General features: G+C 42.3%; 1 protein-coding gene across 4 annotated transcripts in view; it reads left to right on the top strand.

The window, feature by feature from the left end:
- Positions 1-14,652, top strand: part of ARHGEF12 (Rho guanine nucleotide exchange factor 12) — a 108,507-nt gene that overhangs the window by 36,913 nt on the left and 56,942 nt on the right. For 2 of the 4 annotated variants that reach the window (XM_074936740.1, XM_074936741.1), the window contains exons 2-4: positions 2,045-2,068; positions 2,861-2,949; positions 4,550-4,606. In XM_074936740.1, the coding sequence (XP_074792841.1) occupies positions 2,045-2,068; positions 2,861-2,949; positions 4,550-4,606 (170 nt within the window). The remainder of the gene's footprint in view (positions 1-2,044; positions 2,069-2,860; positions 2,950-4,549; positions 4,607-14,652) is intronic. The other 2 variants (XM_074936742.1, XM_074936743.1) reach the window with 1 other exon arrangement.

Raw genomic sequence — 14,652 nt, 5'->3', positions numbered from 1 at the left:
TGACACACCCTGTGACACTGTAAGTTTTTTGTAAGAGGAAATTATTGCATCTGGCTTTGGCAAGTTAATGATTTGCCCCTCCTGTTCTCCCTAGATCCACTGTCAACTCATTTTACTCTTGAGTCAGACCCTTTGTTATTGCATCTCAGTTTATCACTGAATCTGTAGGACTAAGTTAGGTTTAGCTGCCTGAAACACCTTCTCCTTTCCTCTGCACTGGGTTCAAGGCTGTCTCCTTTATTATATTCAACTAGTTCTGTGCCAGCCAGCCAGGGATGATGTACAGAGTGGGAGGGCGAACTGTCCAGGTGGAGCAGAATGGGGAGAGGTGGGGCTGGGTAAGCATTTCTTGTTTGTGTCTTTCAGATAGGACATAGTTCTTAAATTTTTAAGCAAGAGATCTCCTCCTAAACTTTTGGGGGAAGGAGAAGCCAATAATGCATTCTCCATGTTTGGATCTTCACAGCCTTTTGTTTGGATTTGTTGCTGTATTTACAGCCAGTGTGTTTTGGCTTGGTGTATGTATGTCTTTTTAATGGAAAACATGCTCCTTTAGAGAGTTGTAATCTCAGTTTGTTTCCTCTCCTGTCACCCTTTTGTGGGAAGGGATGGATTTGTTTATAGCAGTGTGCTTGAGTAGAGGATTGGCACAAGTGGTGGGCATTTTGTGTGTGTACACCTTTATGTGGGTTCCTTTTACCTGAAGAGAGGGATTAGGTGAGTGATAAACTCAGGTTGAATTTAATTACCATTTTAAAGTAATTGTGATCATGTCATAGGTGTATAAAAGCTTCACTTCTGTTCAGGCCACTGGAGATGCAGTTGGTACTGGGCAGAAAGCAGGTGGTCAACCGCTTTTTCCTTGGGAAAAAGAAAACTTTAAGCATGAAGCAGCTTGTAAATTGTCATCTTGTGTGGGGAGACTCCTTGCTAGTCCAGAAAACCATTTGGGAGAGGAGGCGGATTCTGAATGTGGCCCAGTCAGTCAGTTTGATGGGCTCAGGGTTCAACTTGCTTATTGAATCTGAGGGTGGAAATGGTAGTCTTGGGACTGGCCCGCTTTAATAAAATGCCTTTCCTTTTTTTTAACACAACCTTTCCACAGGAGACTGAGCAGATTTTATTAAAGGAACTTGGTCCAGTTAAAATCTATTAGATAAAACAAAATCAGTTAAGTGTTGCCTTCCAATTTTTATTGTATTACATTTGCCTTCTTTAATTTAGTCGTCTTTTCCTTTCTTCTGTTGCTGTGTGAAAGACCCAGACAAAACAGGAAAAGCCAACTCTATGTTAAGTGCTGTCAAATGCACAAAGCAAACAAACTGGGGGGCGGGGGAGGAGAGGAAAATATTTCCCTCTGATCTTTCATTTATGGTAATCTTAAGCGTACTAGTAACAATAATTTAGGCCAAGATGTGACCTTAAATGATCTTTGTCAGTCTTACTATACTACTTTTCACTTCTCTACTGCTTTCCAGATACGAATCTAAGAGCACTTGACAAACAATATTGAATTTGACCTCCTAAAACTGCTGAGAGTTCAGGAAGTATTATTACCATTTTGCAGATAAGGAAGCTGAGACACATAGAAGTTAAGTTACATGCTAAAGGTCACATGTGGGAATCGTGTGGCAGTGCTAGGAACAGAATTTCTAGGTCTCCTGATTGCTTTGCCTAATTGTCTAAATTGCTGATTTCCATCCTTCTCCTTTTGAGAGAGGATGCTCCTGGGAGGTATGGTCTTTACTGATAAGAACATGGGCCTGGGGTACTGGATTCAAGGGTTCTAACCCCAGATCTTCCATTGGCTAGCTGTGAGACCTTGGGTGAATGTTAAACTTTCTTTAGTTCAGTTTACCGAACTGTAAAATGAAGATAGTGGTAGCTCAAAGAGGGAGTTATGCTGTCCTTTTAGGAAGGTAAAGGACTTGGGGATCTTCTTACGAAAAACGTTAGACGTGCAGAATGTCTTTATTAACATTAACTATGATATTAAGAAGCAAAATGTATTTCACGACACTTTTTTTTTTTTTTTTTTTTCCAGGTTTCCTCTCAAAAAACCTACAAGGTAAGACAATGGGGTTTTGGTTGCCTACCTATACTGCAAGCTTCAAGATGGCGTTTTTGCACAATAAAATTACTCAAAGCATATTTGGAAGCAGTGTCCATAGCTCACTTAAGTAAATGAAGTGCACAAATTGGTCTGTGTTATACAGAAGGTCAGACTAGATGGTCACAATGGTCCCTTTTGGTCTTGGAATCAGTGGGACTGAGTGTTCAAAATATAGCTGGTGACATTTATACCGCATGGTTTAGTGTTACCATTTGCAGTTTCTTTAGCATTTTTGCTATGCACACCAACTCAACTTATCTGGGATTTGAGATGGTCCTAGAAAGTGACTTTAGGTTCGTGCCTGATATACAAATTCTTATTGTATGAAGGCTTTTTGTTTTAAATCTTTGTCTCCATTTTGAAATGAAGTTTTAAGGCAGGGTTGGGGGGAACTGATGATTTCGGGGATGCTCTTTTGCCCCTTTGTAAAGTATAAACTGGCTTCATTTTTAAAGTGAAATTTGGCAAATTATTACACAATCAATAAGCTTAATTGCTTTTGACACTTGGAAAGGTAAAAGGTTAAATGCACTGTTTATCTGGGGGAGAGAACTTTCTTCTCCCCTTCAGAATTTGGTGTCTATCTTTGACTGTTAAATGTTGCTTAATGTCTTTTCAGTATCTTTTTTTTTTTTTGGTGGTTGGTTTTGTTACTGAGGCTACTTGCACTTTGTTTGTGAAGTTTTAGCTGTAACCGATGCTCCTGTGGTGAAGTGATCCCAAATCAGTTGCTTTTGTTTGACGTAGGCATGGCAGCATTCTGAGCAGAGAGACTCCAGCTGACAAAAAACAGAAGGTTGAACGCTGCAGTAGCACACACGACTTCGATCCGACAGGTAAAGGCTTCAAAACTTCCACAGTGAGAATGCAGGATTTAAAAGTTATTGGGGTTTGGAGTAAATGAGCTCTAATCGGCATAACGTTCAGGAGCCATTGTTCTCTATTTGATGCTTGCAAAGTTTTTTTTTTGTTTGTTTTGGTTTTTTTCTTCTTCTTCTTCAATATTATACCCAGACTTTGCAGCAAAGGTGAGCGACTGATTCTGGCATGACCTTGCACAAGGTGGCTTTCATCTGTGCAAAAACAAATCTAGACCAGTAGCCCCAGTCAATGACCTAAATTGTTGGTTGTTTTTAAAAAATAAAATAAATAGCCCAAACACTCAGGAAGGAAATATTTTAGCTTGTGGCTGGTCTTACTTGGTGGAGGAAATGTGGACATGTAAAAGGTCGTATGGTCACAGCAGCAACTGACCTCCAGTTCTAGTGGGTTTTGAACCCTCTCTGCAGCTTTAAGGATGAAGCTGCACTTGAATTTTTAAATTAAAACTTAATTTTGATGGAGGTTGTATCCATTTTTTTTCTCTTTCATCCTCTTCCTATGCCCTTCTGTGAAACTTGGACCATCTTTGTTAGTTTTAGAGTCTAACGCTGTCTTGGGCACTGGACTGCATTCAAAGATTCTTTCCTCTCTCCCTAACCCACTAACCCAGTGACTGTTGTGTGTTCTTAAACCTGTCTGACAGGCTCTTGCGTGTAAGCCTGCTGGCCCCATGCAGTGTGTGTTTCTCATGTTTGTGCACTCTGGTCCTGCTGCTCTCTGGGGATTGTGGAACAGGTCAGAGTAGAATCTGAAGTTTGTAGACTGGGATATGAAGGATGTGTTCTTGTACAAAGTGGATCAAGCTACTGTTTGCAAACTGTGTTGTAATATTTCTGCCACTAGCTGTGTGGTTCCTTTTCTAGTGTGCAGAACAAATACATTTAAAGTGGGCTTCTAAAACGCACTTTTCCGGAGGCAGGGGGAATTCTCTTTAGGGTTAGGTAAAAGTAAAATATTTTGATTTGGGTTGCGTCGGAGACGGTTACAGGATTTTGAACTTCAGGTTTAGAATTTGGCTGCCTGGAAAGCAAAGCAGATGATCCTGGGAGCTTTTAATCCCAGTACCCATTCTCTTGCTTTTAAGGGCTGTTGGTCTGCCCTAGCGTTTAAGGTATCTGTGGTCTAGTCTTGTAGATAGACTTTTTATTCTAGCCTTCATAATACTCCTGCCTTTCTCAAGGTGGATTCCAAGCATTGTGCACTTCCATATATGCAAGCTGTTTTATGGTAGAGATGAATGCCCTGGGGTCTGTATGCCCCCAACACTTCTATCTAGAGTAACTTCTCTAATTCACTTGTTGGCATAGGAGAGAACTTCGTTTACTGCACTTTGTCTTCTGTGATAGACCCTCTCAGTATGGGGTTACGTGTGTTCACACTAACTTATTCCAAGTGTTATCACCTATGTGTTGTTCATACCCTATTTGTGTTTTTCACGATTTAACCTGATCATAGAAATCATTCTGTTTTTTCCTTGAAGTGTTTTTTTTTTCTCATGTTTGGTCTCCATATTTTCTATATCTCTCTTTCTCCTTTTCTCCTGCTCTTGTGCAGATAGCTCCTCCAAGAAGACAAAGTCTAGCTCGGAGGAGAGTAGATCCGAGACATATGGTAAGCTAAAGCAGCCACTGTAGCCTTGCATCTTTCCTGTCTGCTCCATGCTGTCTGCCTGTGCGCCCAAGGCCTTTGCCTTTTACTTGCTCTGCATGGCTTGCTTTGCAGTAGGAGAGGGAAGCTGGGTTTTTAATGTAGTTTAAATGTGCAAGCATGTAGCTGCTGGATACTAACCATGTGTAAGAAGTGTAGACTGTCTTCTATATTCTCCTGTCTTCTGTTACCAGTTGGGAAAACTTGCTGGACCTGCTGCGTTTGGAGAATCTCTCTACCACCAAGTAGTCAAGGCAGTTTATCAACACACTTAAGTCAGTCCAATCTGGTGCTGATGCAGAACTGTCTACATCTTGTTTTAACCATGGTGGTTGAGCTGTCTGGGACAGTGGGATTTTTTTTTTTTTAAATGATTTGCAGTTTCACTTTTTTCAGTTCCTCATGAATCCCTTGCAGAGGATTTAACTATATAGATAGATATTCAAAATGATCACATTAATTTTATTTTGGTGAGACGTTCACTCTATTTACTTCATTCTGGTAAGGTAGCATCCCTTGAACTCCCATCTTGCTGCACCCTTGTGTTCTCAGAGTCTTCAGGCCCATGTAAGTCAGCACATGATTCTGCCAGGAAAAGCTCACATCTTCTAGTTCCCATTTCACCCCCAAGATGTGCCATAACAGAACGTCTTTCAAGGAAGACCATTTACCACATAGCCCATGGTTGCTCATCTTCCCCTTTTAGCCTCCCTCAGGAGTGCTTCTCTTTTGACTGTCCTCCCCTCCCCCTGCACAGTACGCTTGTGGCGTGCTGTGTCATTATCACTCCTAAAGAGATCCGTAGTCAAAAGGTAAGCTGGGCCTACAGCTGGTATGAGTCTGAGACCTATAGGGATGGATGATGATCAGTCTGTCACGGACCTAGCTGACAGGTTTCAGAGTAACGGCCGTGTTAGTCTGTATTCGCAAAAAGAAAAGGAGTACTTGTGGCACCTTAGAGACTAACCAATTTATTTGAGCATAAGCTTTCGTGAGCTACAGCTCACTTCATCGGATGCATACTGTGGAAAATACAGAAGATGTTTTTATACACACAAACCATGAAAAAATGGGTGTTTTATCACTACAAAAGGTTTTCTCTCCCCCCCACCCCACTCTCCTGCTGGTAATAGCTTATCTAAAGTGATCACTCTCCTTACAATGTGTATGATGATCAAGGTGGGCCATTTCCAGCACAAATTCAGGGTTTAACAAGAACATCTGAGGAACAGTGTGGGGGGGGGGGAATAAACAAGGGGAAATAGGTTACTTTTTATAATGAACCAACCATTCCTAGTCTCTATTCAAGCCTAAGTTAATTGTATTCAATTTGCAAATTAATTCCAATTCAGCAGTCTCTCGTTGGAGTCTGTTTTCAAAGTTTTTTTGTTGAAGGATAGTCACTTTGAGATCAGAAATCGAGTGACCAGAGAGATTGAAGTGTTCTCTGACTGGTTTATGAATGTTATAATTCTTGACATCTGATTTGTGTCCATTTATTCTTTTACGTAGAGACTGTCCAGTTTGCCCAATGTACATGGCAGAGGGGCATTGCTGGCACATGATGGCATATATCACATTGGTAGATGTGCAGGTGAACGAGCCTCTGATTGTGTGGCTGATGTTATTAGGCCCTGTGATGGTGTCCCCTGAATAGATATGTGGGCACAGTCATGGTCTGTGTGTATAAAAACATCTTCTGTATTTTCCACAGCATGCATCCGATGAAGTGAGCTGTAGCTCACGAAAGCTTATGCTCAAATTGGTTAGTCTCTAAGGTGCCACAAGTACTCCTTTTCTTTTGACCTAGCTGAGGCTCTGTAGTGACAGTCACCCGACTATAATAAGTGGACCAACCTTTGGATCCTGCATGCTTCCAAGTGAGCTGGAGCTCCCTGGGCAGAGCCCAGGCACTGTCTCTAGCTCTGAGCCTCTAGGGAATACGTCAGGGTGCAGACTCCCTACCTGAAACCCTTCCTTGGGACTTGGCTCTCTGCAGTGCAATTTCCCTAGTCCCAAGAGCAGTACCGAGACTTTCCAAACCTCAGAGTTGCTTATGCATGCTTCCCCAGAGTTCCCCCTCCTGTGGCCGCTCTGATTTGTAGTTTAATTCTTTGGGGACATATGGTAAGCAAAGTAAGGCACACAGGCTTTGCACAGGAATCTTTCAATGGACTCTTACTTCAGTCTTGGCAGGAGAGTTACAGATCTATGCAAAACAAATGCCAGAATACAATCCGTCCCTCCCACCCCCATGAGGAAAGGCATGCCCTGCCTGCCACCAACCTCTGTCTCTTGTTTTTGGAAATTGATATACACTCTAAGCCAAGAAGCCAGTCCCTTTAAAAGCAGTTGGAGACACCTTTTCAGTTCTTCCACTGAGGATTTTCCATGTTCTGACCCCTCGCTATTTCCTTTCAGGCAGAGGTCGCTACGTAAGTGGCTCTGCCAGTAGCAATCCTAGTGTCCCGTCAAGATAGAACTGTGCAGTGTTGATGGCCTTATTTCAGCTGCCCAGACAGTCTGTTTCTGCTACCAAAATGGGGGCTCTCATACACACTGAAAGTTCAAATCATAAACATTTCACAAATCAGAAAGTTCGTAAGCTGAGACAAACTTATTTCCCAGATTGCCGCACCACCTTCCTTAGAGACAGGGTCCCCCAGAGGATTCAGGGGGCCTGGAGTCTTCGGCAGTGGGGGTCCTTCTGCTCCGGGTCTTCGCGGCACTTCGCTGAAGACATGGAGTGGAAGGACCCCTCGCCGCCAAATTGCTGCCAAAGCGGAAGAAGCGGTGGCGGATCCTTCACTCCGAGTGTGTTGGCGGCACTGAAGGACCCGCTGCTGAAGTGCTGCCAAAAACTCTCGTGGGGGCCCCTGTGGGGCCCGGGGCAAATTGCCCCACTTGCCCCCCCCCCCCCCCCAGGCGGCCCTGCTTAGGCATCTGAATCTGGTCTTGAGAGAGTATGGGCTGTTTCGGTGCAGCTGGAAGCTGATGTTGGGTCAGGCCTGCCCTGCTGTATATCTGTCATCTCCAGAAGGAAGGAACAAGGAAACGACTTGCCTGAAGACCAAACATAAGCATTTTAGAATGTTCCTGCTGACAAACTAATACTGTGGAACCCTTTACCAAGTCCTAGCTAGCCACGGCTTCTCCATAGTGAACGCTGGCTAGTTAGTGACCCGGCAGCCATGCTGGCCATATCCAAATACCTTGAACCTCAACTAACTTTTTTCTAAAGCTGCTTAACTGTCACATAGTCAGACTGTTCCCTGTTAATTACAGGAAATGTTTGGTATGCCTAGTGGAATGTATCTGTGTTTATACTACTTGCTCACTCTGTGCAATGTCCTGGCTTTTCACGTCTTCATAGAGAAAGATGACTTCCTGACTTAAGCCTTTACTTCCGCCAAAATTTCCTGCAGATGCTCTGTCTGTGGCCAGGAGCTAGCCAGGAGAACAGTTTCCAGTCCTCTTTCCTTTCCAGTGGCCTTTTGCTGTGTTAGACCTCACCCTACCTTCTCTCTTCTCTCTCTACCTTCCCCAGCCCTGTGATACATGTGGAGAAGCCTGCTGTTTGCTCTGATGGGACCAAACTTTTTAAGAGCCTACAAGCAGAAATACTGAACTAATATAATTTTGCTAGTAACTGGATATTAATACTGTCTCTGGCTTGCTATTGGGCGCTTAGTAATAGAAATATCTTGAGTGGCAACAGGAAAATGAGGTGTGTCTTTAATATATGTGTGTTCTTTGTAACTCTTGACATTTTTATTTGAAGTAGCAATAAGCTAAGGGTCCTTGAGCAACTCTTTTCAGTGGGTTGGGGATTAGGCAGGCAACACCAGTCTAATGACTAGAAATTGATTGTGGTCGAGCAAACTTAAAATGTTTAACTTTCTGCTTCATAAATCCAGCTACCCTTCTCCTGTCTGTGTATTCAGTGAAGTTGTGAACATGAGAGCAAAAGATTCCCAATGTGGTCTGAGAACTGTATCTCAGTACTGTTTAGTGCCATTATAATGCAGCTGAATATTTTGGCATATCTCATGTCTCTTTCATGGAGTGTAATTTTAGTCCATGTAAACTGCTTTTAGATTGAAAATTACCAGTCAGGATCTTGGGCTCAATGCCAGCTAGCTTAGCCAATTTTTCAGTTAATTTGTGGCAAATAGTTTTTGTGATCTTGAGAATTCTCTTTACATCCTTTTTAATTTTTTTCTTCCACAAAATATCTTTTCTTGTACATTTAATGATGTGGGCATTCTTGCAGGTCATTGCTCCATAAGGCGGGCTAGACCCACTGAGTATTAATTTCCTCATTCCCACTCTTAGGATGTGAAGGTTGTTTCATTTCATTTTCTTTTGAAAATAGAGTTTCTATCCTTATGTCCCTGATGGAGCCCTGGAGGATTCTTCCTGTTTTGTTCACGTTAGTCCCTCCCATCTTTTCTGTTCTGGGTTTTTTTCTTTTTTTTGGTATAGGGTTTTTATGCAATGCTTGTCACTGTGCTATCTGAGCACTTTCCAGTAGTGCATTAAGCCATGTGACTACACATCTGTCACGTCTTGTTTGTTCTTTTATCCTCTCCCCCAAGGCAGAAGGGTGTGCAGTGGAGTGTCTTGTTTTGGTGGTGTCTTTTTAAAACTTATTTATACAACTGTACGTGTTGCTTTGTTTTCATTAGAGAAGGCAAGGTCAAAGAAATGCACCTTGCACCAGGAGTGTAAATTAATGAGATTTGTGATGGTCCCTGGACAGGTTCATTCCACAGTCCTAGACCATCCCTGGAGAAAGTTCTGTCTCCTGCACAGACCAGCTTTACTCTTATCGTCGAGAGTTCCATTTGCCGGGAAGCGAAATTGTCGACCACGGTCTTTGCTTGAGATGTTTCAGATATCCTGGGGCCAAGCCATGGAGCGCTTTTGAAGTTAAGGTCTGAGACCTTGAAACTTGAGTTGATTCTATGGGATGTCAATGTAGGGAGCCATAAAGCCCTTGTGGCTTTGACACAGCTACTGTTTTTCCAGCCAGTGAGGCCTTGAAAGGACACTTGGGAACCCCTCGTCATTGCACTTAAAATGGCCAGAAATGGCTTGGAGTGTAATGAGGCACTCAGCCACAGGGGTGAATGTGCTGTTTCCAGGGAAGCAGATGCTCCTATTTGTAATGATTAAAAGTTCCATGCCTGTATATAGTAAGGATATCCAGGCGCAAATTGTGAATGCTCTTTAATGCCATTGATACCAAGTCTTATCAAGACATTATATATTGCACTAACCTTTCCCTGTGAGTTGGAGGAATGACTTCTGTTTCCGATGAATAGAAGAATCTCTGAACAATTCTGATCTCGAGTATTTGTATGAAGAACCCATACATTGAAGTAATAACTAGAGTTGAGTAAAATTTGAAACTTCCATCCTGTGGGACATTCCAACATTTGTTGTCATTGCAAATTGGGACAAAAGGTTGACATTTCAAAATTTTGCATGGAAAGGAAATTCAGAATTTGTTGCCATTTTTGATTGAAACAAAACATTTAATAATTCTTGAGATCAAAATGTCTGGTTTCGGTTTGTTGAACTGACCTGAAACACTTCGTTTTAAATCTGTTCAATATAAAACTGCATTTTTCCACTGTGGTGCATTGCAACATGGGAGTCATTTTCCCTTATGGGTCAAGTTCCATAATGCACCCAGCGACATGTGACTCCCATGACCACCACGCAGTCTGAGGGAAATCTGCATTGCATTATGGAAGATGTAGTTCAGACTCCCATTCTCGCCTGTGGACTGGGCTTCCTGAAGGAGTGTTAAAACTCCTGTAAAGCAATGTGCTGATAGGCAAATACAGTTTAATGTTATGTAGAACCGATTCAAAATGAAACTTCTGGGGTCAGTTTAAAAAGTGAAATATTCAAAATTTGGAAAAATATTGATTTGCTGCTGACCCCTCCACCCCCTTCATTTTCCATCGGAAAATCAGTCAGACAGAAAATTCCCAACCAGCTCAAGTAATAACTAACACTTAAAGATCCCAAAGCACTTTAGAGTTTCTCTAATGGATCAGACTCACTGCTGACTGTTCCTGGGTGGTGAAATAGAGCTGTTCTGTTCATGCAGTCTTTCACATGTATAATAATGTGTAGGAGGGGAAATTAAGAATAACCTCTTCAGTCAGAAAGTAATTGTTTAAACAGTCAGAGGTCAAACACCCTTAAAAGTACCATGAAATGTCCGTGACCATGAAAAGCTAGGACCTTGACTCTTCCTGTCGTCCAGGAGACCGCACCTCCAGAATCACAGCCCTTGCTAGCATTGTGGTATTGGTTCGGTAATGAATCAGAGGGAAAAGTGCCACCTATGGAATGGCTAGTGTCTAGGCTTTCCTTGGTACTCTCCATTTCTAATATGGGCCGAGCTCAAACCTGTGTAAGTAAAATATGAATTTCTTGAGATGATATGGCCTAAGGCCAAGAGCACAATAGGTTTTTTTTTTGTTGTTGTCTCTCCCCCGCCCCCCCCCCCCCGCCCCCCAGTCTCTCTAATGGATATGAGAAGGGATTTTTTCTTAATTTTGTCCTTTTAGAACTTAAGTCCCCACTGGGGACTGCATAATATGAAATTAAATACGGAAATCACAGTTAAGGTGACACGTCTTCATTCCCCAGCTCAGACTAATTTTCACTTCTTGCCCCTGCTGGCTTAGAGTGGGAGTAAGGTCGGTTGTTGAGGGATGCAAGGTGTTCCCTTGGTGATAAAATGTAATTATTGATCTACAGTACAACCTGGTCCTTGGCTGGAAAGATGGAGACTGCAAAGTGAGGTCTCCCACAAGAGGTCTCAAGACACCTTTACAAGCATAGACTCCTACTAAGGAAATAGAAACATCAAGGATTGGAATGAATTCTATAAAGGCAGGAGAGATGACTGAAGGCTGCCACTTAATTATTAACTTGTTGCTCTTTCTGTGTCGCACTGAATCTATAGACTCCACATAATCAAGGTGTGCTGCTCTGATATTTCATTGCAACATTTCCATTATGATATTTCATGAATTTGTGATACTAAGTCACAAGAGTGCCAAAGCTCCTTGAAAACAACCAGCAACACGTCTTGAGTGTGGTTTTTCATAACTCCAGTCAGTCACGGTTCTCCAGATCATCAAAGTTGTCTGCCACTGGATTAAGTATCCAATGCAAGATCGCATATTGTTACGAGATCCCAGTTTCATAAGAACAGAGGTGCAGGAGTCAAGAACAGAATAACAATGTTTTCTTAGAACTCCCTAGTTCAGCTGTTTAAGTTTAATGTATTTTAATTAATAGAAGTGAACAAATGACCAGCTTTTACATTCTTTCTCGCTGCCAGGACAGAGCGAAACAATGCAGTCGAGTCTTGCTCTTGTTCCCCTCCCTGGCACAGGCATAGAAATTGATAAACTGGGTTAGACCAGGCTAGTCCAGGATCCTTTCTGACAGTGGCTAGTATGAGGTCTTTCAAAGGAACATACAAGAAACCCCATAAAGAATGATCATGGGATCAGTTTTTTGTTTCCAGCACATGTGATATTGGTACCTTTGTCAGCTAGCTGTGGGATATCCAGTACTCAAAGCGAAGACTCGAGTTCCGGTTTAATGTCAAGCTCTACTTACGATTAGGGAAAGGATCAGGAGCATCTTTCTTTGTGAATGGTTGTAGGGAGGAGATGGTGATTAATAAATTCTGACCGCTGTGGTCCTAATTAGACTCCTCTGCCATTCATCTGCTGGCTTGTTCTGTATCTGTAAAATCCAAAGAAGACCATCTTGGGATGTAAATTACAAGTCAAGAAGAAGCTTTCAGGTAGCGTATTACGCTCCCTTATGTATTACTCTGCATTTGGCACCAGGTTTAGTTGGTGAGACTACTCCTCAGTAGAACCATCTCCAGTATTATTGATTCTAGAAATAAAAGCCAACCCATGCAGGACATAAAGGGACAATGCATTGGCAAGATTATGCTGTGCCTTTAAACTAGGAAGGTTCTTACTTGTAGAAAGACTACCTGTTTTCATAAAACCTGAAGGTCTGGCAGCAGAGTTTAAAAAGAGCTGTTTGTTTGAAATAGCACAGGTTCCCTCTCCTACACCCTGCCCTGGGGCATCATTCTTGTGAAGTGAGGCTGAGAGAAGATTGGTCATGTAGAGAAATTGGAGGTGAGGGAAAGAAAGGGATATTCTTTCACGGAAGTAAATGTGGGGTGTAAAGCTCAGTGCTTCTCTTTAGCCCTGCTTCTCATTCCCCCTCTCTTGGTCCCATTCCATCAATTTGCTGCTTGTCACTGAGGAAAACATAAGGGCTTTGGCTTTAGGGTGGGAGGGAAAGATTTGTTGCTAGATGGTGGTGTGAGTAGAAGGCTGCAGTGGTTCTGGCACCGCAGACGACAAGGGCGGAGTGTGTTCTGATTATACTCCTCATTTACATTAGTAACTCCCAGTGAAGTTAGTATAGCTACGCTGGTGTAAAAAGTGGCGAGAGACCAGGATCGGGTCCAAGGTTTCCTTTACACCCTACTACCACTTATCCTTTCCAACAAAATTCCTACTGGGATAATATTTTCATCGCCCTATTTATTCCTTCCTTTCTTCCCTCCCCACAAGAAATATCCACAACCTTAGGACACTGAATGATGCTGGAAAAGAAACTCCCATCTCCCCCGCTGGCTCCCTGTAGCAGAAGAGTTTTGCCGGGTGTTGCTGCGTAAATGAACAAGTAGAATGAATGTTTGGAAATAAGGATGGTCCCTTGTTTTGTTAACTGGTGGAGTGTAAAATGCTTTAAAGATTATTTGTATGACACTAAGTGCTAAAGTCCCCCATCAGAGTAGGGCCCTATTGTGCTATTCAGTGTACGAACATTCAGGGAAACACACTTTCCACCACAAAGACTATGTAGTCTAATACAAAGAGCTGCTGGTTGTTGTTTATTAGTTATATATTAACTAATAAGGGTGGTGGATAGCTCAGAGGATTGGCTATGGGAGGGATATGGAACCTTTGACTGCAAGCTCACAAATTGGATGAAGCTCATCTCTTTAGTAATCTAAAGTTGTTCAGTGGAGTATATAAAATGAGTTTGGGTTCTCAGTGGGCAGGTGTCCTTATTGGAGACTCTCACCACAATTAGCAAGAATTGGTACTCAGAGCAGAGAAAACTAGGAATGAATGGGCCGCTTCCCTCTCATCTGTGAAAGAAGTATCTGGTTTTTCTTCATTCCATTTCCAAGAGAACACTAGACATCCATAGCACTTTAACTCCAAAAAAATGCTGTACAAACATAAACAAATTAATCTCGGCAGCAGTATTTATATCCCCACTCTGCCGATTTAGACATGAAGCCACACCACAAGTAGGTGACTTGCCCTAGGTCTCGCAGCAAATTGAAGGAAGAGCAGAGATTAGAATTTCCTAGCTTTTGGCCCTTTGCTTTGATCACGGGATCACTGCCACTCAATGGGAAATGGGATATTACTAGTTTCCGAGTGCTGGCAGGCCAAAATAGACATGGCTCGTGTCTTTACTGCTATTGCCCTGTCTCTGCCCTGTTGAATAACCCCATGGGATTCTTCAGCTCCAGAGGTAGGGTAGTTGGTTTGCAGAGAGGCATGAAACAAGGAAAGAACAGGATAAAGGATATTTAGATTACTAAAATGTATTTAAATGGGCATGACCTGATGAAGTTCATGCTAGAGTACCTAAGGAACTAGGTGAAGCAACGTCAGAACGGTTAGTAATTATCTTTGAGAATTCAAGGAGGATGTGTGAGGTCCCAAAGGACTGGAGAATGGCAAACATAGTACCTATATTTAAAAAGGGGAACAAAGAGAACCTGGAGAATTATAGACGGTCAGCCTAACTTTTGATGTCTGGAAAGATACTGGAACAAATTATTAAATAATCAGTTTGTAAATGGAGGATAATAAGGTTATAAGGAGTAGCCATCATGGATTTGTCAAGAACAAATCATG

This window comes from Natator depressus, chromosome 22, assembly GCF_965152275.1.
Source record: "Natator depressus isolate rNatDep1 chromosome 22, rNatDep2.hap1, whole genome shotgun sequence".
Taxonomy (NCBI): Eukaryota; Metazoa; Chordata; order Testudines; family Cheloniidae; genus Natator; species Natator depressus.
The sequence above is the reverse complement of the archived record's forward strand: the minus strand, read 5'-3'. Positions and strand labels throughout refer to the sequence as shown.